This window comes from Phascolarctos cinereus, unplaced genomic scaffold, assembly GCF_003287225.1.
Source record: "Phascolarctos cinereus isolate Bilbo 61053 unplaced genomic scaffold, phaCin_HiC Scaffold_1;HRSCAF=81, whole genome shotgun sequence".
Lineage (NCBI taxonomy): Eukaryota > Metazoa > Chordata > Mammalia > Diprotodontia > Phascolarctidae > Phascolarctos > Phascolarctos cinereus.
In genome coordinates this window covers 229,061,538-229,088,825 of record NW_027555514.1, presented here as the reverse complement: position 1 = coordinate 229,088,825, position 27,288 = coordinate 229,061,538, and the positions used below count along the sequence as shown (strand labels likewise).

Sequence of the window (27,288 nt, the reverse complement as noted above, 5' to 3'; positions counted from 1 at the left end):
ATTTGTTTCATGGAAAAAGTTCAGGTAAAACTAAGATCCAACCTATAATCTTGGGAAAAAATTTAAGCAGTTATTTCAGACAAACTTCTATTACATTGATTAAAATCTTCCAAATAAGTGCTGTTAAAAAAAAAATAAAAAACCAAACCAGCAGCAGTTGAAAACAGTTTCCACTTACTTGAGGGATTTTACAAATCTGGAGAAGAGATAAGCTGTTCTGCTCCGTACTTTTGGACTAGAGTGGCGCAGGCCTCTCTGGTCTAAGAATGCCATCTAGAGGGGAAAAACAGTGCTTTTTATACTTTCCATGCCTTTGCACAACATGTATTCTGTTATCTGTGTCCTTATGATTTATTACAATATCTTAAGTTCCTAGAAGACTAGGGCCCAAGTCTACCCAAATTCTTTTATACAAAAGCTAGCCAAACACAAGGAGGCACTTGTAGACTTAGTCATTAGAATACAATTTACTCAAAGCTTACAAAGAAAAAATCAGCTCTGTGCAAAACAGTTGAAAATAGCTGAAAAAAGCTCTGCGAGAAGCTAGAAAGCACAACACACAAAACTAACAAATACAGAATTAATGGCACTTACTAGAACACAAGGAATGTGTTGAGGTTCAACGGCAAAAAACTTTTCATATCGAACTACAGTTTCAAAGAACTCTAATGTCACTGATGTATGCTGATAGGCACTGACACCAGATGTTACCAACTGCAGTGGGGAAAAAAATGAGAAATGAGTTAGAGTTCCATTAGTTCATAGGGAAATAACTTTTTAAGAAAATGAAATTCTATCATCTTCAGTCAAATACTCACAGTCCGTATCATATCCTGCAAAGCAGTAGCTTTTGAAACATCACCTGAGAAGTGGGCACCATGAGACACTGGAAGAGCTTCTGCCAACATATACAGCAATCTTATTGCTACTTCGACTTCCATAAACCTAGTAGCTTGCCAATTCCTGAAAAAAGATAAGGTGTCAATGTGATCTGCATAAATACTCAAGTTAGAGTTTCACAGTTGTAGATACTCAATGTCTTAATAAATATAATAAGGTAGTAATAAAATACATTTCTGACTATTTAAAGCAATCTTTGAAGCTTCAATGTTTTACCTAGGAAAAGTATTAAGTTATACTAGGCAAATGCATTCATCTAAAAGATTTTTATTGATTTTACTGTGTGCATAGAAAAATGTCAAGATGGAGGGAGTGGTGGGCAGATGGGTCAAATAAATGAACAGAAATGTTCATTTCTATTGTCCAGACATTTAATCTTGAAATTTTGACAAGCATCCTATATACAGTGAGACCATTTATTTTAAACAAGTAGCAGGAAAATAAAACAACTTATCTGGAATAAAGAAAGAAGCAAACAAAAAAACCTGACCCAAGTATTCAAGTTCATGTTTAAAAGGAACAATGCTAAGTACCTAAATCATAATTCAATGCACAATTATGTCTCTCCTTAATTTGAAATGCTTTTTTGAGAAGAATTTTTATTTGAGGTAAAAATCAGGTAAAATATTCACTGCTACTTCCTTTATCAAATAATACCCTTATATGCTGACTATTTGATATGCATTTTTAAATTATCTATTTTATTTCTCCCAATTGATCATTTACATCACTTACAACACATATAAAGCATTTGAAATGTTTGTCTCTTTTACACATCCAAATAGAGGCCTCCAAGGAACAAAGTCCCCTCCAGGGTTAACAACGAAGGTTGTAATAAGCATTTGAAATAAGGAACACACTAAAGTAAAATACTAGGAGAGTCAAGGAAAGAGATGTAAGCCCTGTGGTGAGGGGTTTGGCACAGAACACAGGACACTGGCATAGACAGTCAGGGTTGGGAGAATTCACATCCTGGAACAGAACTCAAAGCAGATGAGAGAAGGAAGGCCCATAGTAATGCATTAACTTGCTTGTAGTCAGCTAGCGGGCAGCGGAACTGGAACTCAAAACCTGGCTCTAAACGCAGGACCCTTTCCACCACCTCCTTATTCGTGTCTCAGGCTCTACTTCCTCTACCTCCTGTTCTTAAATTGATATGTCAATCCCAAACCTAGCCTGTAAGTAAAATTACTACTTCAAATCTTGTTTCTGTTTAAACACACATAAGCTTTCAAGCTAAAGTCACAAAAGACACTTACTGTAGTGTAGTGCTAAAAACTCGACGAACAGAAGCCAGCAACAACTCTGGTGAGACCTGAGCAAGCCGATCCAGCAATAACTTTAGTTGTTTTCTATACTCCACAAACATGGCTTCATCTTCACCCTGAAATAATTTTAAAAATTATACACCTGTAGATTTCTAAAATACGGTACACATCCTAAAACATAGTCATACAAAATAAACATTGTCCTGCACAAGTCCTAGTCGTGAGCTGCCAGTATATACTACTAGATACACAAAACATATGGCTACCCCCCCATATATAACCACATCTATGGCATTATACTAGGTGCTAGGGGAAAAAACAAAAAGATTTTGCTCCCAAGCAACTTACATTCTACAGGAAGGGTGAGTGGGAATGGATACATGAATAAGTATAATGCAAGACGAATTACAGTAGGAAAAACTAACAATTTAGGTGGCCAGGGAGTTTGAATAATGAGGGAAGACCTGCCCCCCTCCACAAACATTTAATACCATTTTTTTTCCTAATTACATGTGAAGATAGTTTTCACATTCTTTTTTTTTTTAAATTTTGAGCTCCCAATTTTTCACCCTCCCTAAGACAGCAAACAATCCGATACCCATACAACCATGTTAAGAGAAAAACCATGAGAAAGAAAAAGAACAAAAAAAAAAGTGAAAATAGTATACTACCATCTGCATTCAGACTCTGGATGTGGATACCATTTGCCATCATGTGTCTTTTGGAACTGTCTTGGATCACTGTATTGTTGAGAAGAGCTAAGTCTATCATAGTTGATCATCGCACAATGTTGCTCTTACAATGCACCATGTTCTCCTGAGTTCTGCTCATTTCACTCAGCATTAGTTCCTGTAAGTCTTTCCAGGTTTTTTCTCAAGTCTGCTTGCTCATCATTTCTTACAGCACAATAGTATTCCATTACATTCATACATCACGCCTTGGTCAGCCATTCCTCAACTAATGGGATTTCCAATTCTTTCCCACCACAAAGAGCTGCTATAAATATTTTTGTACATGTGGGTCCTTTTCCTGTTTTTATGATTTCTTTGGGATACAGACCCAGTAGTGGTATTGCTGGATCAAAGGGTACGCACAGTTTTATAGCCCTTTGAGCATAGTTCCAAACTGCTATGAGAGAAGACTTGGCTAGGGGGCCACCTTAAGAGACAATGACTATGAAGGGGAGGCAGTTCAGTGGAGTACAGAGAGACAGATGGAGTCCTGAGCCTAAGAAAGAGCTAACAGACCAGTTTCTATGGAATATAGAGTGGGCGAAAGGAATAACCCTAAGAAGTCTGGAAAGGTTGACTGGAGCCAGACTGCGGTGGTCCTTAAATGTCAAGCTATTTGTATTTTACTCTAGAAGAAATAAAGAGCCAGTAATACTTAGGGAGAAATGGCACGGTCAGATCTGTACCTAACAAGAATTCTTTTGGTGGCTGACTGGAGGACAGATGGGAGAAAGGAGAAGTAGGTAAACCAATTATGCCCAATAACATTGCAGTATTCCAGACAAGAGGTGATGAGAGCCTGAACTAAGTCGGTGGCTATTTGAAGGGAGGTAAGGGGATCAATATGAAAGATTATGGAGGCAGGAGTTGACAATTGGTTAGATATAGTGAGGAAGAATGAAAAGTTAAGAATGAATTCAAGGTTATGAAACTACTACTCTGAGGTTAAAAATTACATAAAATTTTATTTGTTAGAAATATCTACTACCTCCTCTTACTGGCCCAACAAGTCCTAAAAATCTCAATTTATTTAAAATGACTACAGGACCTAAGGAACTTGGTCAAGCACATCAATTCTGCCCTTTATTCAGAATTCCAGTGTTCATCTAGGGGCAACCACCAACCAGGGAACCTTACTGGGGAGCAAATGTCTGATGAGTAGATCATCTCATCAGAGGAACAATACTCCAAAGATGAAAAAACTTAAGGGATCTTCACCCTGCTTAGGACGACCTATGAGTGGAACATTCGACACGACTGAAAACTACAATGGACACACCCCTCCCTCTTGGATCCAGACCCTCAGCCCATCAGTTTCTGAGCCAGCTAGGAGTTGCACTGCAATTGCTCAAGGCTGAGGACATTATTCTGGCACATATGACAGCCAAAACATTACATTATTTAAGCTCCCAGAAGGGTATCAATTTAGTGCTTCACCAAGTTTAAAAACAAGGTTTTTTTTTAATCACCATCAATGCAAAATGTTAATGCATTAAAAAATACTGAAAATGAAATCTGATGACTAAGAAGTTTCATATTAAATTTTACCTAAATTTCTTGAAGTTAATAGAGGTGAAACTGAAATTTCTCACATGCCTTTTTAAGAATTCAAACACTAACAAAACTTAATCTATGGTATTATGAAGCAAATAAAATTGTTAACTAAGTTCCTACACAAATTATTCCCCCAAAGATATTTAAAAACTTACCTCATTTTCAAAATTATATTCTTCATCATAGGTCAATTTTTTCATAACGGCCAACATGATTGCCTATAATAAAAAACGAAATTTCTTTAAGCCTCATGTTCAATTACTTACACATTTAAAATTAAATGTTTCATGATTCCCGACTTTTATATAATTAACACTCCATTATCAGTTTACAAAAATACTCAACAAAAAGGAAAGTTCTCAGCCTTACCTCTACATTAGCTTTTTGTTGATCAGAGAGCACTGTGAGCTATTAAAAAAAAAAAAGTAGTAAATCCAACTTGTATTTATGACAGTTATACTACTTTTTTAGGAAATTTATTTGGCTACTAATTTTAGTTTTTTATTTTTCACTCCACTTTCATCTGACTTCATGTGGTGAATTTTCCTCCAATGAAACAGTCCTTCCTACCTTAGTAAGGTACTGAACACTTCCTACCTTAGTAAGCAATCTTTATGAATTTCTGTGGCTTAAATTCACATGGTGGCTCTTCCCTTCCTGTGAGGAGCTTCTTAACATTTAGCAAGGCCGGTCCTCAAAACATTGACATAGGCAAGTCAACTGCCAGGCCATACTGGAAGTCTTTCTAGTTTGGTACAACCTACTAGCTCTTAAGTTATAACAGCTTCTCTTTTAAGAAAGGATTAGGCCATGCACCTCAGCGAGGTACTACTAGTTAAAGAGTTTGAAATAAGTCTAATGTGCATAAATACTACATTAAACAAGACAGTGTTACATAACCTAACATTTGGCCGGAAGATTCTCAACACCATGACTGTATCAAAATACACAACGGCCTTCAAGTCTCTCCAGACTTTCTCCACCACCCATCTCATGGAAATGTCTTCACCTTGGACTTTTCACAATGAAAGTACCTGTAGACCCTGAGGCCTGTTTCTGATCGTCTGGGTTCTCCTAAAATGTCCACTCTGAAGATGCCCAAGACACCCAAGTTTACATTCCTCTCTATCCTGAACCCTTTCTCTATGACTTTCTCTACCATACATGCCACTGAAACCTCTTCACCCTGGACTTCTCCTACTGGAAGAACTGTCTACCCCAGTAGCTCTTCCTCTGATTACTGGACTTTCTCTACCATGAATGGAGCTCTTTCCCTTGGAAGAACCCTCCACCCAGGAACCTCTTCCTCTGATTGGCTGACTGATCCCAGGAATCTCCATTTCAAGGAGGATGCCCAAGCGAGACAAGTCTTCATTCCTCTCCGTGCTGTGTCTTCACTACTATGCTCCCTTGAGGTTATTCTCTTTTCCTTCCCCTATGTGCTGTCCTCCTCCTTAGAATGTAAGCTTCTTCAGGGCAGGGACTGTCTGTTTTTGTGTTCCCAGTGCTTAGTGCCATGCCTGGCACATAGTAAGCACTTGATAAATGCTCACTGACTTGACCTACAAAACTTTAGAATGTTAGGACTAACAATATTCCTCACAGACCATGCAACCTCAGGCTACATAAAGTAATTATTTTTCAGGGCATATGGAACTGACCCAATGCGTATGATTTATGGGAGGACAAAGACAAGTTAAAGAGAATGAAAGGAATAGATGCATTAAGATTTGTACTGTTAGAGTGAGAAACCACATCAATCAGATCACAGACAGATTGAAGAACTAACCTATTGTTCATTGGCATTCAAACAAGCCATGTTTGGTTTTGGGGGGGGGGCAATTGCAGTTAAGTGACTTGCCCATAGTCACACAGCTAGTGAGTGTTGTGTATGAGGCTGGATTTGAACTCAGGTCCTCCAGACTCCAAGACCAGTGGTCTATCCATTGCACCACCTAGCTGCCCCAAATAAGCCATGTTTGATAGGACTCTATCACAAGAGACACTAATATTTCAAAGTCTAAAATTAAAACGTGATAATTACGTTGGCACAGAACTATTTTTGAAACAGCATCATCTTACTTGTTTCAAAATGTGAAGGTAATCATAACAAAATCCAATAATGTTCGAAGAAATATCATCATCCTCATGAATTAGGAGCTGTAACATTAGAGCCACTTTTGTTTCAATAGCCTGTAGTGCCTCTTGAGCGTTCTTCATGTCCCCATTCTTAACCAGTTTAGTCCAGCTGACGATCAGTGACTGCCCCATTCCATTTACTAGCTTAGAAAATCTGGCTAAGAAGTCCACATCTTCTTCCTGAAAGCAATTAATGAGATCATTAACATAATTTATTACATATAATTCAAAGCACCAATAAAAAAGTTATCCTAAACACAGTACCAATTTTTAAAAACTAAAGCATCAGCAACATACTGCTTTAAAAAATAACTACAAATTTCTTTCAGAGCATAAGCATCACTAATAAGTTAAAGTTTCTGGTTTCTGTATCTTATTAAAAATGAATCTAAATGTTCTGGGAAAACTGCTATCTTATAAACATTTTTCTCTATCCATTAGTGTTCTATTTTCATCATTTTAGGTCATTTTAATGATCAGAGAATAACTATTCAGTTACTAGTAAAAACAGAAGTAGTAAGTGCCAGGAGGAACAATGAATATGAGAAGGATGAGAAATAACTTTGTAGCATTATTATAGTATTTAGGATGTTTTATAAATGTTGTTAAACATTATTTACCTCCTATAAGCCTCTTAATATACAAAACTTAATGTCTCTGGGAAAAACTTTTAAAAGTTAAAAAAGTTAATATTTTGTCATTAATGAGTATTTTCAATTTAGAAAACTTGCATAAGAATTCTACAACTTCTTATAAGCAATGAAAAGACTCATCCCTTCAACACAAATGACACCAAACCACCAATTCACCAAAGGTGAATTAAGACCACTTTTCCAAGTACAATAGGAAGGCCTGAAAGGAAAGGTAAAATTATAGAGCTGAAAAATTTTTTGATTTAGAAATACCCTTTGAAATAGGCCCACTGTTTTTAGCACCAAAAACAATGTTATTTTTTCACCACCTCTTTAAAACTAAATTAAAATAGCTTAACAATTATGATTTACAAAATTGGTATTTCAGTTATTCAACAATCTCCCTCAAGTAATGAGGATTACAGCCCTCGACCTAAAACTGTTTATTAGCTGCTGTGGCCATAAATAAACAAACAGATAGATAGTCAGAAGACCTTGTGGCCAATCTGGCAACCAAGGCTTCTTTACATTTAGCAAGGCATCTATCAATAAGCACAGAATTAAAAGTTTTTCCAGCTTGTCAAATCTAAAGCATTAAAGAATGTTTTAGGGGCAGCTAGGTGGTGCAATAGAGTGCGCTGGCCTTGGAGTGAGAAGGACCCAAATTCAAATTCAACCTCAGACATTTGCCACTTACTAGCTGTGTGACCCTGGGGAAGTCACTTAACCCCAACCCCAACCAAAAAAAGAAAAAGAAGTTTCTAAATGTATAAAACAAAAAGTTTCTAAATTTATAAAACAAAATGAATAGGATTAGCAGATAAAGCAATAACAATAGCTGGTATTTATATACTGAAATAAATATACAAATGAAATAAAATTATAATTTTATAAAAAAATTTTACATAAATTTTATAAAATATTTTATAATTTATATAAATTTTATGTTTAAAAAAAAGAACATTTTAAAATCTAGCATCTCCTCCAATAACCCTGACACCATCTAGCATGAAAGGCAGCATGACACAATGGACAACAGGTTTCAGTCACACTTCACTTCTCTCGGGATCTCAGGCCTTGAGTTGCCGAGGAGATGCTGACATGCACTGGCAGAGGGAGTTTCCTCACCTGGAAGTTCCCTATCACCAATAAAATCATCTAGCCTCTATTTCTATGACAGAGATCGGCAAGGTTTCTTGATGATTTTTAAGCACCTGCTTAAGAACAGACAGACTTCCTCGGAAAATGGAATTGTTTAGAAAGCACTTGCTTTGTTAGGACTGAGACTAAATAGCTCCAATTAAATGGAGTTTCTAGATGTTCCGCGCATTTGTTTTGTCAACATCCGTGTAAGTTTGTTTCCTAGTTATAATTATGGCTGTATGGAAGTCAAATGCATGTTGGATTGATGGTACGGCTCAAGGGTGAGCCTGCAGCTGTCACTGGGACCCTTTGGACACAGCATTTCTTTACAGCTACAAACACTAGATTTCATTCCTGTCCCAAGCAGGCCCACCCATTACAATTAAGTTTCAAGTCATCTTACTGACCTGTTCAATGCTGAAAAACCCAGCAGACTGTAACACTTGACATAAGGATTCCACTAGCTTCATTTTATCAATTGGGTCCATTCCCTTATTTACAATTTCAAACAAACAGTCACACGCTTCCTCACGGAGAACTTCCACTGACATATGACCTAGCAGCATATTTATAAACCTGAAGAAGTATAACATGGTTAGGACACACACAAATTCAGGACTCAAAAACCATTTTTTAAACCATGCATATAAAAAAAGAATAAATGACTTACCTATCATTGGCTATCAGGGTCAAGTCTATCCACGAGACATAGGCCCCAACTACTTCAAGGCACTGGCATGTTACCTCTGAATTAGTATACTGATAATTTTGTAAGATTTGGTACCATGATTCCACCAGATTTGGAATGCACTGTTCCCTCATGGTATCTTTTATTAACGTATTCCTACGAGCCTCCTGGAACAAAAACATTTCAGCCATCAAGTTATAAAACTGTCTACATCTATTCATGTCTTCATACGATAAAATTTCAAATTTACATCGTATATTTTCTGGTTAATTTTCTATCTTTTGAGATGAAGCTTTGAATATGGCTAATGTGAAAATATGCTCTGCATAACTTCTCATGTACAACTGATATCACAAGGGGGAGGGAGGGAGGGAATCTGGACCACAAAATTTTTAAAAAATAAATGTTAAACTTTTCAAAAGTAATTGAGAAATATTTAACAAAATACAAATATATTTCTTGAAAAATAGGCTTCGAAAATCCCTGTTAAAAATTTTTTTTAAAAAAGGCTTTGAAGTTATTTTGACAGACTCCCCAGCACTGTTTTTCTTATTTATCAGCTGTTTAGCCACAGGTGCTCTAATTCTCTTTCTTTCTATTTCTCAGTGCCAGACTCTATAAACCATAAATATACATCATTCAGAACTCAAAGTGTGATTGTAGAGCAGAAAAGCTGTAAATAAACCAAGTTAAAATTACTTTAACCCTGTACATTTGGGCTAAGGTTTTCTGTTGTATAATAGCACTTACAATAAAGGGGGGGAAAGCCTATGAAATCATGAGATCCTAGACTTGGAGCTAGGAGGGACCTTGTAGGTCCTCTAGTCCAGCACTGTCAAATTCAAATACGAATTGGGGAGGAGGGAAGGCATCACTACACCATACATCAGGATCCCCGTGGGTGCACATTCACATTATCTATGTTTGAATGTCTGTTTATTTATAGGTTCAGGCTGCACTCAGGACTGTGATACCTCTGCTCTGGGCCAACCGCCACACTGAACAAATCACGGTTCAGAGTCCCTAAGTGACTTGTCCTCGGCCACACAAGTGACAAACTCACATTCTCTAAATCAAAATCCAGCACGCCTTCCATTTCAATGGAGAACAGTGACCACTGCTTCCCAAACCCCTTGAGGAGGATCCTTTTCTAAATATCCCACATGACGATAGTTGCTGTATACTTTGATGGGAATAAAGGTTACAATGACAATGTCTGGTATACCCCAAAGTGCTTGGCCCACAGGTGGGAAGACCAGGCTAAGAGAAGAGCTCAGGGCCTGAACCCACAAAGTCTTCAGTTTAAATGTGGTTTCTGGCACTAACTTGCTGTGTGACCCTGGACAAGTCCCTTCATCTGTGTGCCCTAGTTTCCTCATCTATAAAATGGGAATAATACCAGAACCTACTTCACAGGGTTGTTGAGGATCAAATGAGAATAATGGTAAAGCATGGCACCTGGCACACAGCAGATACTCTACAAACACTTCTTTCCCAACGATGGATGCCATTTCAAATCTAATTTCATGTTATACCTTACCAGCACACTTCTATGAAACCATTCAATTCAATCTTACATTATATTTATACCTTATTTATGCTGAGATTTTAAATTTCACGAGGTCAGGTGTCATTTCATCCTTCTATGTATGCGTTACAGGCCTTATCATAATATAGTGTACATATTCAAATATTAAATGAATGACACAGGCACAGGGAGTAGAGTTTGCCATGAGATCCATGTCTTCAAGAAACTTGGGGTTGAAACAGACACTCACCAAACATGCAAACCAGAGGAAACTTCCAACCTTACCTTGATACATCAGCAGAAAGAGTACAAAACACAGATTTCTCCAGCATATGTGTATGCTGGGAGAGAAACTGTTGCCATTACTGCTACTACAGCTGACTCTTCAGTACTGACACCATGACTACAAGCCACATATTAAGTTTTGTACAAGACATATTTGGAGAAAAAGTCAGATTCTGTATTTGAACTAACACAATATATTTCATAATCTAGACTGTTAACATTCAAAGCATCAAGTTACATACTATCTGATTTTTTAAAAAACCACTTTACAAAGAAAAGCATATAGTAAACTTAGGACTACACTTTAAAATGTTACTTTGTCAAAAATGGACTACACTTAACAGCAATTTTGTATCTTTTCTTATCTTCCACTGTAAACAAGATAAAGCTATGCCCATTTCACTATAAACAAAATCCATATAAAGCTAAAAATCAATGTTGTTAAGTTACTTGCCTCCGATGTATGCACTACATCCCGATCCACCAATTCTGCATCAATAGCCATGAGGATTCTGAGGTATAAATCTACTCCTCTTGGGTTAAGGTCCACTACTGACAGAATATCAAAAAAATACTTGGGCCATTTAGTGAGATACTCTGTAACAAAAAGTAATGCGAAGACTTGTGCTGCTTTGTTTCGAATGAAAGTCTTCTCCGGCTGGGGATTTAGCATCTAAAAGAAGCAGAAACATTCTGAGCATGATACAAGTTCAGTAATGTTTGCAGCATAAGCTGCTTCCATAATTTATCTAGTTTAAGAATGTAAAACTTGTTTCATCTTCATCTAACTCTTCACTGGATCTGATGTGTAAATCGCTCTGAGAACATTAATTTATTCAACAAAAAATCATGCATCATCCCCAAAACATAGGCCAGATCAACATGCTGCTAGGTTGAAATGTGCTTAACAATTAGTACTGATGTTTAAAGGGCTAGTCAAAAAACAAAACTTGGGGGCACGGCAAAGGGAAAGTAGAAATAACAGGGCAAGAAGTTATTATCTGCCTTGCCTCCAGCTATGCAAGGGCCACAAAAGGAATTCTAAATAGTTTCTATGGTTTTATCCTATGAAAATATTCAAAATTTTCCTTAATTACTAGGTAATTGAAATAAGCATCTCAAAGTCTTCCCTTTACACAACTGCTTTGAATATATGAGATTACCTAAAACAGGCCAAAAAAGAACTCTCCATGTATATGAGATCCTTTTTTGCTTTACTTCTCAGGTCCTCTGAATAAGACACTTTAGGAAAGAAATACTGATGCCTCAACTTTTATGAACTTATCAAAAACTCCTCTAAATTTACCTAAACTACAAATTACTCATTTAGCTTGGCATGTGACCAATGCTAGATCACATTCACATCGTGTAATATGGTTTATTTAAATTCATTTAACCACCTAGAAACTACAGTGAAAAAGCCCCTCATTTCTTTCCCCTTTCTCTTCAAACTGCCAACCTGAAAACACACTTGAGTTTCAATCAATATAAGCATTGGCTCAGGTCTTCCCATACCATGCTGTCAACATCTCAACTATGCTACAAAATTTTAGTAAATGTCTTTGTGGACTTAAGCAGTAAAACGTGTACGTCAAAGCCCCATGGAACCTGGGGGACAGCTGGACCGCTTTAAGTAGAAACTTCCAAGCACTGACACTCATCTGGCTGCTTCAGTTGAAAAAGCAAGAATTGTTGGGACATACGATATTTAGAGGACATGGGCTAGGAGTCTAATTTGAAATTAAAATGTAGAAAATCTTATCTTCCATAAAATTTCAAAAGTAGTTATAGAGGTTTTTTCTTCCATCTTCCCTCTTCTTTCAAAAGAACTGAACATTTCTGAACATTCATTTAGATCAAAGTCAGTTCTTTTACCAACAGTCCTCAATGGAAAAATATGCAACTCCAAGAACACATAACTGCCTAAAGATTTAGTGGTTTGTGCTGTGAATGAAGGTGGGAAACCCTTGTTGCTGTTACTACCTTACCTGAGCTTGTAGCCAAGTTATAAGAGTCTCCCTAATGAGCTGTTGTTGAGCTGCAGTGAGTTCTGAATACCTGAAACATAAGAATAAAAAGTGAGGCACCTGATGGAGTAGAAAGAGCACTGGATCTTGGAGCCAGAAGAGATCTGGCCTGGAATTCTGCCCCGGACACTTAGTAGCTAAGGACCATGGGCAAGTCATGCAACTTCTGGGCCTTTCTCATTTATCAACGGAAATAACTAGAGTGGTTGGGAAGATCAAAGCCAATAATATAAAGCAAGCTCTCTATAAACATCAGTCATTATTAAACAAGTCTTCAAAGGCTCAATGGGCTATTCTACCATAACTGGTGAAGCAATTCATTTCCAAGAAAATGCTTGTCATTCAATATAAAGTTCACAATTCATAAAGCCAACATGTTATGCGGAGCCCTGTGTCTTCAGATCTGAACAGATCACAGGTCTGCCACAGTGCAGTGAAAGCAGTGGGCCTGGACTCCTCTCCCTTTGTCCTAGTCACAAAAAATCCTTCTTCTAGCATCTACCTTACAACAAAATGCCATCCCTTCTCCCCCCCCCATTGGTCCCTGTTCTCTCACACATACACACAGGCTTTCTCCCAACTCTGTCCTATTAGCCCTTCTCATCCATCACCCTTCACCTCTCACTTCTGTCATACCAGAATAACTTTCACACCATCCCCCTGCTGCCGCCACCCCCCCCCACCACCTTGGCAGGAGTGCACGTGTATCATCATCTTTCCTCACCTCTCTCTTTCAGGCTAATTTCTTGAATCCCCTTTATCCTAGATACATAAATATCTTAGATACTACATATCTAAGTAGATATGCAATAACCCCAGAACAATGAAATGTCTCAAGACTCAAGGAACCAGAAATTTTAAGAAAAACTTTACCTTAAGCTATTTAGTCAACTGTATAAAACATTAAAAACTCTTCTGTTAATTTATCTGAAGTCTTAAATGTTTTAAAAGCATAGACCAGTACATATTTTCTTAATCCAAAATTTCTATTCTTTCTCTCCTTGCTAAATTACAAAGTAAACACGAATAGGCAACTGACAGTGATCAAATAAATTAATGGGATTTGATTATTATCTAACTTGACCTTAAGCCTTTGACTTTAGGCTCAATTTGTGACATAGTTCTAAAGCACTAAGTTGTCTAAAATGCTTTATATAAAGGGGAGATAAGCAGGCAAGAACTGAATATGAACAATGGTAATTCACAGACATCATTTCCCTTTCGTGTGCGTGCACTGCTATGTATCCTCTTTACTATCTCTGTATATTTAGTTTCTGTAACAGGAAATTGGCAATATCTTGTTCTAGTTTCTAAAAATATATTTTGAAGATACTCTTGAATTCACCTTCTCCTGTTTCTCACTGAAATAGATATTTTGCTTTGAGAGGTTTGTCTATAGTTGACTAAAAAGGTATTTTGCTCCCTAACTCAGTGGTAGTCACAGTTCACAGTTCTACAGGTTTACAAAAGTGCTCTCTTCACCACTCCCAAGACTGGGTAGGAAGAGGATCCTCATATTTCCGAAATGGCCTTGGACTGGGAGTCAGAAGACTTGGGTTTGAATCCCGACTCTTTCACTGTGAGAGAAATAAGCAAAGTGCCTTTATAAGCTTCTATTTCCTCCTCTGTTCAATTAGGGAGTTGGACAATGGTTTCTAGATCTAGATCCTGTGAATATGAAGTTGATGGATTTTGACCAAATTTAATACACTAAAGACTCTCATAAGATATTTTATGTCTGATATAACAGTTCAAATTGGCACCTCTTGCAACTTTTAAGGAGTCCCTTTAAACTTATTATGCAACTAGAAATCAGATATATGTGATTGCGTGGAGATCTATAGTTCACTAAAAGACTAGGTGAACCATCTTCAAAACTGAGGAGTCATGGCAGAAGCAAAATCAGAAGCCATGGCCCTAGGAAAACTAATGTGATTTTGATTACATTAAATCAAAATTTTTGTACAAACAAAGCCAATGCAACCAAGATTAGAAGGGAAACACAAAGCTGGGAAACTATTTTTACAGCCAGTGTCTCTGAAAGAAAGGACTCATTTTTAAAATATTTAGAGAACTGAGTCAAATTTAAAAGAATACAAGTCATTCCCCAACTGATAAATGGTCAAAGGATAGGAACAGGCAGTTTTCAGAGGAAAAAAATTAAAGCTATCTATAGTCACATGAAAAAAGACTCTAAATCACTATTGATTAGAGAAATGCAAATCAAAACAACTCTGATAGCACATCACACCTATCAGATTGGTTAACACAACAAACAGGAAAATGACAAACGTTCGAGATGTGGGAAAATTGGAACACTAATGCATTGTTGGTGGAGTAGTGAACCGATCCAACCATTCTGGAGAGCAATTTGGAACTATGTCCAAAGGGCTATAAAATTGTGCACACCCTTTGACCCAGCAATACCACTTCTAGGTCTTTTAGATAACCTAAAGAGATCATACAAATGGGAAAAGGACCCACATATACAAAAATATTTATAGCAGCTCTTTTTGTGGTGGCCAAGAATTGGAAATTGAGGGTATGCCCATCAATTGAGGAATGGCTGAACAAGTTGTGGTATACGAATGTAATGGAATACTGTTGTGCTATAAGACATGATGAGCAGGCTGAATTTAGAAAAAACTGAAAAGACTTTTATGAACTGATGCTGAGTGAAATGAGCAGAATCAGGAGAACATTTTACACAGTAACAGCCACGGTGCTAGATGACTAACTTTGATGGACTTAGCTCTTTTCAGCAATACAAGGATCTAAGACAACTCCAAAAGACTCATGATGGAAAATGCTATCCATATCCAGAGAAAGAATTACGGAGTCTGAATGCAGATAAAAGCATACTATTTGTTCTCCTTTTCTTTTGTTGTTTTGTTTCTTCTTTCTCATGATTCCTCGATCCATTAGCTCTAATTCTTCTTTGGACCACGACTAAAGTGAAAATATGCTTAATATGAATGTATAAGTAGAATCTATATCAGACTGCACACCATCTTGGGGAGGGGGAGAGGAAGAGAAAGGAGGAGAACATTTAAAACTCAAAATCTTATGGAAGTGAATGGTGAAAACTAAAAATAAAGAAAACTAATTTGTCACTGCACTAATTATGCCAATTTGTGTTCTAATTCTCTGAAGAACACCTAACAAATGATAAATTTTATCACAAGGTACATAAAAAATAAAACCTATTTTCCCATGTAGATCTTAATGTTAAAGGGGGATGGAGGAAGGAAAAATTTCTCACTTGAATTTTATTTGATGTTCTAGAACCTGAAAGCAGAAAAACTTGACGTGATCATCACTGGAAAAAAAAAAAGAAAAAAGAAAAAAGAATTAGAATAAGGACCAAAACAAAAAAAATAACAAAATTCTCACCACATTTAACAGTAAAACCTACCCTTGACTCTCACGATATTAATGAATTTGGTAAATAGAAGGATTAATAGAAAATACGAGGCACCAATATCACCAACTAACCAGTTAAAAACACTGGGCTTTTAAAAATATTCTTTTAGTTTTACATTTAACTTATTTTATCACACAAGCTAACCAGAATTCTAAAATACTACTCATACCCCTCCCCCCCAAAAAAATTTCTCCTATTAGTTTAATAAACATGGAACAATCAAAACATGTTTCAGCTTATATTTGATAAGCAAAAAGGCCTTGACAAGTAAGAACTATCTTAAAATACTAAAACCACTAGGTCTCTAGAAGTAGAGCGCTCTACGCTGGGAAACCTGGAGATGGTAGGCTAAGTCACTTGGTGGCAGCTCTAGCCTCCCTACTCACATCCCTGCCCTCACTAAGTAAATGAAATTCTGCTGCTAATAAAATCAAGGAGGGTGATGGTCCCCAAAACATTGCTGCGTTTATAAAGTCAAGTGACAAAACTGGAACAAAAGAATGCAGTGGTATAAGCTGATGAGACAACCACATCCTCCTGTCAGGACTGCTCCTGCCCTCTCCCGACAGCTTGCACTTCTAGGACAGGTGGGTTTATGGATATAGGTAGGCGTGAACATTTTAATCTCCAAAGCTGAGTCAAATGTGAGACCTCCCTTTAGCACAAGAGCATTTGATATTAAAGACAGTGTGCATGAATGTTTTAATAGTCTGATAACTATATTTCAATATGATTGGTTTCCTTTATGCATTTAAAAACATTAACCTAAGATAGGGTTGACAGTTTTCATCAGACAAAAGTTAAGAATCCTTGCTCCACAGCAGCAGCTATATTCATACCTACGCAGAAAACCACAAACTAACATTATCTAGGTTGTATTGTATCTGTATTTAATTTGTTAAGCGTTCCCAAATTACTCTGTAATCTGGCTCCAGCAGGATTCTTTTAGTAGCATCTGCTCTCTTGTGACCACAGGAGCTAGCCTTATGCCAGGTGGTTGTGCCCTAAATCACTATTTAAATGCTTCTTCAAAAAACATACACTACATGGTAGAAAATATGTGTTGGATCTGAAGAGGTCTCAAACCCCAGCTCTGACATTTACTATCTATATGACTCATTTTCTCTCACCTGTAAAATGGGGGGGAAGTTGACTAGATGAAATATAAGATCCTCTACAGTTCTAAATCTATTATTCTACTTTAATTACATTTTAAAATGTTAACCAATATTTGTTCCCAATATCAGATATTAGTGTTTCCCTCCTTAACTGAATCAATTAAACCTTTTCCATGAGTTGCTGCAAGACCTACAATATTTCTAACTCAAAAACTGAAATAACGTAGGATTTTTAATTGAAGAGCAACACCACCTATGCCTACAGTCTATTCCATGTAAAAAAAAAAACACACCCTAGAATTTGGAATTATATATGGAAGAGTCTTCAGATTGTTAACTTGTTCTTCAGTGTTCCTATTTAATGGTTACATATGAAGTCATTTGATTACCTTCTTAAATTTAGTTAGGTTAAAGTTCAAATTCTTCTGAGAATTATTATGTTTTAATTACCTGTATGTCCTTTGGGCCAGAGCTTCTGCACACACCTGCCAGCCATCTGGGGAAATCTTTAACTGTTCAAAATAGGCCAGTGCCTACAACCAAAAAAAAAAAAAGAAAAGAAAAGAAAAGAAAAATTCACTTAGAATTAAACAAGATTAGTGTCCCACTAGTTTCAAAACAAAAATTCAGCAAACATTACCTAATTAATAATGAATTAGCATTCATTACAATTTCCCAGGCACCAATTTGCTACCCAATTTTATCAAAATCTAAATACCTAATTTTATAATTCACAAGTTTAAAATAAAAATGGATGTGTTCAGAATAATAACAGTCATATCTCTCCTAAACTTTACCACTAATAAGCTTCAGTTTGAAATCTTAGCCCTTTTTGTGACCTAAGAGTTTTGAACAGAATACATCAAGTTAATAAGATATCAGTACTAAAGAGAGAATAAAATATCTTATAGTGTATCATCTGAGCTATCATAGGATAGAAGAGGAAATGTATTTTGTCAATAAAACATGTTAACTCTCTAGAAAAAAAATTAAAACTCTAGAAAATACAGAATCTGGGAGGTGTTCCTACTGAGTGCCAACTATCTTTCAATGATCAAAGCTTTAGTTTAGAATATCTTTAAAGAGCAAAGTCTGTCCTTTCAGGCACTGACTTGGGACATGGAAGTGTTGTTCAGGGCCTGGTCTTGGGTATGTTGTTGATGCCAGCTCTATGGATCACCAGAACCAAGTCTGTTTTCCCACTCTCAAGCTGCAAGAAAGGAATTCCTTCTCCTCTGATAACTCAGGAGCAAAACTTGGGATGCTCTAAGCCAGAGCTTTAAATCAACCACATTTCACACAAACATATGGACAGAGTGCATGGCAACAAGTTTCACACTTTGTGACACTTGCTCCAAAGAGCAGCTGGGAAAGGGGACTAGAAACATGATTTTAAAATCTGATTGTGGGAAAGAAATTCTGGAATAATTAAAATAAAATACCATAACAAAGATTTGCCACTAATATCTTTGTCTTGTACAAATGTGAGTTGGTATCATTTTATATACTGTGTGATATTGTTGTTTTCAAAGAGCACCACCATCAATTCAATTTATAGCACAAAGCATCATGTGAAAGCAAGAGACTCAATGAATGCTACTTGATAAAATGACCCTTTAACTCATTACAGGCAGAGACCTTAGCAAACTCCGATCATCTGGCTGTTCTGGAGCCATAAAATTCAAACAGCTGAAGTTGTCAGCCATCTTTCCAGATGATGATGTATAAGACAGGCAACACAAAAAGGTATTCTAGAATTTCTTAAAGTGATCTGACAAAATATTTCCTTGTTTAACTTATGACTTTTTCTTTGCTCTTACCATCCAATCCTATCTTTATGTTCTTTTTTTTTTTTTTGAGAGGCACAGTGAAGTCACAAACTTCCCACAGAGCTCTCTTCTAGCCATACCTTACTGCTTCACTCTCCCTACATGGCAGCTCAATCAGGTCAATTACTATCATTCTTGAGAAAACTCAAGTCATCTGGACAGACAAGGTATGGAATGCGGACCACGCTGTAGTTAGAAGATCTTGTTCTGACTCCAGGCCTGTCACCTTAGGTTGTCACTTAATCTGTGGGCCCCAGCAACTCATCTGTAAAATGAGGAGTTTGGACTCAATGGCCTTCTTCTCTTTCAGTTCTAAGTTCACAACCCTATGATTTACTGTATGTAACCCCTTGCCTCCTCCTCTCCCCTTCAAAAATGCTGAAATAGACAATGAGATGGCTTGGGCAGCTAGGTGCTGAAGTGCACAGAGCACTAAGACTGGAGTCATGAAGATACCTTCCCGAGTTCAAATCTGGCCTTAGAGATTTACTAGCTGTGTGACCCTGGGCAAATCACTTAATCCTGTTTGCCTCAGTTTTCTCATATGCAAGATGAGCTGGAGAAGGAAATGACAAACCACTCCAGTATCTCTGCCAAGAAACCCTAAATATTACACATCCCTACAAGGGAAGATGACATTTGTAACTCTTGAGAACTATATTGTTATTATACCATTTTAAAGGGGCATACATAGACAGGGGGTGGGTATAAGTTGACTGATGCAATGATAAAAAAAAAATCTAATTAAGCAGATTAAATAAATCTTAAGTGGGAAAAAAAAAAGAAAACCAAACCCTAAATAGGGTCTAAAAGTTGAACATGACAAATTACTGCAATGAGACTGAAGTAAAGAAATGAGTTTCTATAATTCCTTTCACTGACTTTTGTGGTCTAGACTGCAAGTATCTTGTAATCATTTTCAACCAGAAACTCTCTTTTACTTCTCCATCTTTTTCCATTTAATTCTAGAATACAGAATTGTATGCAATTTCTTAATAAGAGTTTTCATACAGTGTGTAATCTGGGATCCAGAAGACATTTTAAATTTGGATTTCTATTAATCTCCTGTGATTCTTAAGTGATAACTAGTCCTGTGAAGCACTGATCAGGAAAGTAATTGCTATCTCCTTTCTTTTCAAATGATCTGCACTTTCCCCAATGTAGGTACTCTCTCTAAAGCAAACCACAACTCTTCTACCCCGCCGATTCCAAGCACTGCTATGGCCAAACAAAACAGTGATCAACTTCTGATAAGGAAACTCTCTCAATTTAGCTAGTCTGTGCCTCAAGCATCTCGAGCTTAGTTAAGAACTGCCACAGCCTGTACTCGCTGGGACAGCCACTAAGAAACCCAGGGCCACTTGAGCCTTTAACGAGGACATCAGTGGAGGAATCCCCAATTAGCCTATTGAAAATTTCACTGGGCAGCTTACATGCAAGCTCTGCTGTATTTTAAAAAGTAAGGAAAAAGAGACATCTGTTCAAGAAGAGGACCAAAATGTGACCAGAATAAGATTAATTAGTGTTACTTAGCTGGCTGTAGTTATTAAATACCCTGTGCTTATGGTGCCACCCATACCAACTGGAAACAGAAAGAAGAAAAAGAGAGGAGGAGTGGGAAAGAAGTCCCTCTTTTCTCCCACGTAGCCTAAGCTTCAAAAGGCCTGAAGGCTTTAAAAAATTAATTACAGTTGTTCTTAAGGCTTTTTTGTATCATGTTTGCATTCACAATTAACTTATAGTTTGGATTACTTAAAACAACTCTATTAGATGATTAAGTTTCCTAACACAATACCACCTCATTATTATATTACCCTTTGGAGTCACATCAAAGAACCATTTTACAGCTGACACCACCTTTGAGGTGCTTCAATAACTAAGTTTCTTAGGATAGAGTCCAAGACAAAACTACTTTATGTCAAATTCTACTTTCTGTTGAATACTGATATACCAAGATACGTATTTATTTTAAATCATCTTATCGATTGTATTTGAAGGACACTAATGAGATAAACTTTACCAAAAATATTAGATGTATTAGATATGCAGCAATTAAGTGATTCTATAGACCTGGTTAAACATGGAAGAGAAAGCGCTTCAGCTATGGAAGGGTCCCTTTCTACCTTTAACAATTTAACAGGTTGCAATCTTAAACAGAAAAAAATAAAGGATGCAATATCATTAATGCCCTGTCTTCCAGTAAAGTTTAAATTCCTACACCTTCATGTAAATCTTTATGCATTCATTTAAAAGGACAAGTCATGGTTTTACTTCAGCACTCCCAATGAAGCAGATGTCAAAGCATCTTGGTCAGTATTAAGAGTTTTCTGCACAAATATTCATTATTATTTACATGAATAAGACAGTACTATATAATAAAAGATTAGTCTAATCTTCAATTATCTAACAGCATCCACAATTATGTTGTACTGTAACACTTAGTTAAGAAAAAAATCAGACAAATTTAACATACCCTTTGTCTGTAATCTGAATCAGCATTGGGATTTAGCCCTAAGAGGGCCTGTTCATCCATGCCTGCTGCTATACTCCGAGTTTCCAAATCTTATTAGGCTTGCCCTCTGGTGGAACAGTAGAATTCACAAACATCTGCAGACAATAAAAAAAAATTGAAACAATATTTATATGCAAAAAAGATGCTCGTCAAAGGAATTAAATGCTTTATAAATTAATTAAATGTAACTTATAGTGGTCAAAAATTGTGCAAAAAAATCTTTGAAAATGAAAGCGTATACATGGAATTTTTATTAAGAGTCCTTTGTTTCTACGAACAAAGATGCAGGTTTACATTAAACTAGAATAATCAAATTTTAAGAGGAAGTCCCTAATTCTTGGTTTAATTTATAAAAATCAACAGATAATTCTAAATCGCTTTGTTTTTCCAAGATAGGTTATAAGGAAATGTAAACACATTATAGATGGCAGCTCTCTGGTATTTCCTATAACTCCACCCAATAACTACAGTAACCTGGTAGTTTATTCTTGATATTTTCACAAAAACTATAGTACAGTGAAAAAAATTCAGGGTTCCAAATCAGAAGATTTGAATCCTGGACCTGCCACACATTAGCAGCATGGCTGGGGAAAGTCATTTAAATCTGAGATTTAGCTTTTTCACCTGTAAATGGAGACAATATCCTATACCACCTCATCTGGTTATTGGAAGGATTAAATGTTAAATTGTGTAAACCCTAACTGGCTCTATCAAGTGTCTATCATTACACAACCCTGCCACCCACTATCCCTGAACTAGGAATATGGAGGCAGAGGGCTTGGCTGGAGAGTCCCAGGGTTTCTCACTACCTGTCTGACCTGAGGGCAGGACAACAATTAACCTCTCCAAAACACAGCTTCCTCCCTTGCAAAATGAGGGAGGCTGGGCTGGATGACTCCCAGCTCTAAACCTGTGAGCAATTCAAGAGTTAAAACCACATATTTCTCTACCAGACACTCAAATCCCAAACCTTTTAATCAGAGTGGTTGACAAAGAGTGAGCATGATCTGTTGCATTTCATTTCCTGGTAGAGATGTTCACGAGCAGTCAAACAAAAAGAAATAGGAGAACCCCTGGATAATGGGGAATTAATTCTACTTAGAAAACTCTACTGGAAATTGTTCATGGTTTTTCCTCCATCAGATAATACTATAAATGCAATTCAGTGTGGTCATATAAGTCTTACAAAAACTTACAAAACACACAGAATCTGAATTCTTAAAACTTACAGTTAGCATATCTTTTAGTTCCTTATTAAAATACCACTTAGGTAATTCTAACCATCAATTTTAATAGTTTAGTGAGTGACTAGAAAGGCTAGTCAGTAATCTAGAGGTAAAGCAAAAAAAAAAAGTGCAACATTAAAATAATTATGTCACTAAGATGGCGCCTCTAATTTGAAGATCCAAAAGGTTTGAATACTGAATCACTTCTTTTTTCACAATTACGAAGACTGACACACTTCTCAGTTACAGAAATGAGATCTTCCTCTAGCACAGGAACAGGACAAGGCTAAAGGGCAACGTCAATGTTAAGAAAATACACTTACTAGCACTTCAATAATGTAGAGAAACAAAGTTGATGAGCTATTTGGACAAGAATCAAAGGAGAAGACAAACCTTGGGTGAGGGCTTCTCTCCACTTCTCGATTATTAACACGTGAACAGACTACAGAACTAGGCATGTGTTGAAAAGCCTATCAACTCTTTGCAGCCAGTTTTTGGCAAAGTATCAACTGTCTGCAGCTAAAAGCCGAGAAGCACTCTGAATTTACTCTGTAGTAGCAAAGCTCAAAAATGCAGTCCCCACAGACAACCTAGTATTTCCATTTTTGAAGTCCAAATTCACTTTAAATAACTGAAATATCTTCAATTCATCTATTTCATTAACTTAAAAAAAGGAATCAATGGATAGATAGGGATCATGTGCCTTAAGTTTTGTCTCAAGTAACCAAATCTCCTTTCAGTTCACTAAAAGATTATCTATTAACTGGAGGTGGGTCAGGCAGAGGCTATTCTATCACTCGTTGGGAACACTGGAAAGGGAATTTAGGCTTCAAATGACCTCTAAGGTTCGATTTCCTTCCATTACTTTGATAATTTTCCTATGTTAGCCACTTCCATGAGTCTTTAACTGAACTATAAAGGATGTAGAGGTCTTTATCACAATAGGCCAGATATGCATAAGCAATGTGAAGCTAAAATCATTGGCTTCTATCTATCGGGAAGAAGGGAGCCTTAGCTCCACAACACCCTGCTGGCCAAGCCGTTTTGCTGCAAATCTAAGTTTCAGTCTATCTTTAAAATGGGGGAAGGAAATATAGATCCCTCATGAAAGCATATAGGCACAGTGTTAAGAGTGCTGGATTTGGAGTCAGATAACCAAGCTTTGGATCCCAGCTCTGATTAATCTGTGTTTATTTTGGGTAAATCACCTAACTTGTCTAGGCCTCAGTTTCCTTGTCTGAAAAATGATAGGAGTGGACCGGATGACCTTCCAAGGTCCTTCTATATCTAAAGCTAAGATGGGATCATGAGAAGAAAAAGCCAGCAAAATGCTTGCAAACTGAAATTCTCATTTCATTTCTGCTGCATTTATTTTGTGATCTTGGGAAAATGACTTGTAATCTATTTATAGGATTACAGGATGTCAGTTCTAGATTTAGAGCTGGAAGGAGCTTTGGAGATCATTTGGTATAATCCTGTCATTTTACAGATTTTTGAGAAAACTGAGGCCCAGAGAGGAGAAAAGTGACTTGCCAAAACTCACACAGGCAACAAGTGGAAGATCCAGGGAATTCCATGACTAAGTTCAGTATTCTTTCCACAGCCCCAGAAATTCGGCAGCAAGAGTAGAATGATGTACACTTAGCCTTTTATAAAAGGCACAGAGAAACCCCTAAAAAAGGGGGAAGAAACAGCTTGACCCAAGTGCCAGTGCTTACCTGAAAGGCAATAATTGCTAACATTTACATAGGCTTTAAGGGCTGCAATGCCCTTTGCCTGTTTATTCTGACTGATCTTCACAGCAACCTTATCAAGTTAGGTGCTATTATGATCCCCATTGTACACAGAATGAAACTTAAGTGAGCTCAAGTCCCTCAGCCAACCAACATTCATCATTTATTAGGTGACTAGTCCAGGGTCACACACAGCTAGTGTTCTGAGGCTGGAACTGAATTCAGGTCTTTCTGACTCCAAGGAACATCTGGCTGCCTAAACGATGAAAATAATTCACCGACAAGGCTAATCAAGAGCTCAAAATACACCAAAAATGTATAAAATTTAGGAAGTGTAAACTCAACGCCCCCTCGATTTTTTTGGAGGGGCCGGTAAAAGAAGGGAAGGTGAAGAAAATCCTCGTGGTTACTACAGTAAAATACTACATCACTTCCAAGTTGCAGGTGATAATAATAAAGTATAAACTGTTGTCTGCTAATATTGAACAAGATTTAACCCACAAAGCCCTGACACTTTTAAAAAACTCACTGGCATCTCATCCATTAATCAATAACCAAATCCCTTGGGAAGAAAAAAATAGAAATCCTTCAATACTGCGGTGAAGGTTCTTAAAGTCATCTTGGACTGTTTTTTTTTTTAAACATCCCATCATTATGAGAATGATAAGTTTATAATTGCCTGGATGCGACTACCACAAACCGCGTGTTCCTGTCTTCCCTGCCCCCCCTCCCTCCCCCACCCCAGGCGACTAATGAGCACTTTCGGAGGCCCAGTACTCGTTTTTCTGGTTACGAGAGCATCTTACTTAACGCCAAAAAAAATTAGAAAAAGGAGAGAAAAAAGCATTAAGAGAGAGCCAGGACCCTGCGTGGAATGTTTACAGGGCGCCCTCCCTCCAGTCCTCGGGGGATCCCTTCCAAGAGCGGAGGAATTCAGTCCCCCAAGTCTCGGGTGGGGCAGAGGGAGCTCCACGTGCTGCTCGCGTGGGAGGGGGAGGCGACCCACCGACACCCACCAGGTAGCCCCCGGCCCCACTGCCTGGATGAAATGGGCCGGGGGTGACAGCCCCGACCCCCGGGGCGGCGGGGGAGGGGAACCCCCTGCCCCGGCCCTCCCCGACCGCTCCCGCGAGGCGAGCCCACCTTCCCCGGCCGGTCACTCCATCCCCTCCGCGCCTTGGTCAGCCCCGGGAGCTGGTCGCCACCATGGAGCAGCGGAGGAAGGGAGGCGGCGCAGCTCCTCCGAGTCTCCTACTGCGTGGCGCCCGACGAGCGGGCGGGGTCACCGCCGCGGCAGGAAGGTGAGAGAGCGCGCCGCGCGAGCCTCGGAGCACCCACGCCGCCGCCGCCGCCCCCCACGCCGCCGCCTCCTCCTCAGCTCCCGCTCCGAGGAGCTCTTCTCGCGGAAACCCAGGTCGGGCAAACGCTGGCAACCTCATGGGCGGCCCGATCGTGGCCCGCGGGGCGGAGGAAGCCTACGACTCCCAGCATGCCACGCAGCGAAGGACTACGGTTGTCCCGGGAAGGCGGGTGCAGGGCGGAGAAAGGAAAGTGCACCAGTCTGTCCTCTGTGGCTGACTACGTGGCAGCGATGCCTTCTGGGAAATGTAGTATTCGCCTCTACCGCTTCTCCCAGTCCTCAGACCGCCTGCGTTCATAAGCCCACGCCAGCAATGCACCTTCTGGAAATACAGTATTTTCCCTTGCCTCCCCGCAGGCCCCGGACCGCCCGAGTTTATGAGCGAATGCCAGCTATGCCTTCTGGGAAATGTAGTATTCTCCTCCACCGCCTTCCCCCAGGACCCGGACCGCCTGAGTTCATAAGCTCATGCTAGCAGTGCACCTTCTGGGAAATGTAGTATTTTTCCCCCCGCCGCCCCCCTCCCCAAGCCCCCAGATCTCCCGGGTTCGTAAACGCATGCCTGCCGTGCCTTCTGGGAAATGTGGTACTCCCCCCCCCCCCAAGCTCTGCTGAGCGCATGCCTGCGTACAGTTGGCTGACTTTTACAAACTCATAATGAAGCCGCGGTAACTGGTTTGAGCGCACGTCTTTCTGTTCCGTGGCCACTGATGCACTGTTGGGCTCCATGAAGATTTCATGGAAATTCACAGAGATGGATACAGAAGGGACAAATATCCTGGAAATTCAATTAGATGCACATGCATTAGACATTTGCTGAAACATATATTAAGCAATCTGTGTGATTGATTTGCAAGTCAAGTCAATAAGCATTAAAATAACGCCTACTACGTGCTAGGGCACTGTGCAAGGCAGTGTGTTAGGCCGTGAAGACTTAGAGACAGAGTTGCGCTGGCTGACAAATATTTTGCAACATACCCTGTTGAGAAAGAATGCTAATTAGATAAAACGTCAAAGTTTCCCTGTCTTTAAGATCATTTTTCTCTCTCCATGTTTAGTGATCAGTTCGTTTTAAAGGTGAGAGTTGAAAAGTACCCCAAGCTATCACACATCAGAGCAACTTCAGCACGCACAAAGAAATTTCTCTTCTCTCCTCCTGCTCCCCACCTCTAAAGCCATCACCTTGGAAAG

The 27,288-nt window shown here is 38.3% G+C and overlaps 1 protein-coding gene across 2 annotated transcripts in view; it reads right to left on the bottom strand.

The window, feature by feature from the left end:
- The window catches only part of XPOT (exportin for tRNA), a 52,305-nt gene extending 26,333 nt beyond the window's left edge, over positions 1-25,972 (bottom strand). For both annotated transcript variants that reach the window (XM_078146127.1, XM_020990185.2), the window contains exons 1-15: positions 25,881-25,972; positions 21,740-21,873; positions 17,888-17,970; positions 16,158-16,214; positions 12,857-12,926; positions 11,323-11,541; positions 9,038-9,222; positions 8,775-8,943; positions 6,536-6,772; positions 4,823-4,861; positions 4,609-4,671; positions 2,160-2,284; positions 819-963; positions 595-714; positions 179-273 (exon numbers count right to left, since the gene is read on the bottom strand). In XM_078146127.1, coding sequence (XP_078002253.1) covers positions 179-273; positions 595-714; positions 819-963; positions 2,160-2,284; positions 4,609-4,671; positions 4,823-4,861; positions 6,536-6,772; positions 8,775-8,943; positions 9,038-9,222; positions 11,323-11,541; positions 12,857-12,926; positions 16,158-16,214; positions 17,888-17,970; positions 21,740-21,799 — 1,667 coding nt within the window. In that variant the 5' untranslated portion in view covers positions 21,800-21,873; positions 25,881-25,972. The remainder of the gene's footprint in view (positions 1-178; positions 274-594; positions 715-818; positions 964-2,159; positions 2,285-4,608; positions 4,672-4,822; positions 4,862-6,535; positions 6,773-8,774; positions 8,944-9,037; positions 9,223-11,322; positions 11,542-12,856; positions 12,927-16,157; positions 16,215-17,887; positions 17,971-21,739; positions 21,874-25,880) is intronic.
- Positions 25,973-27,288: the final 1,316 nt, after the last annotated feature.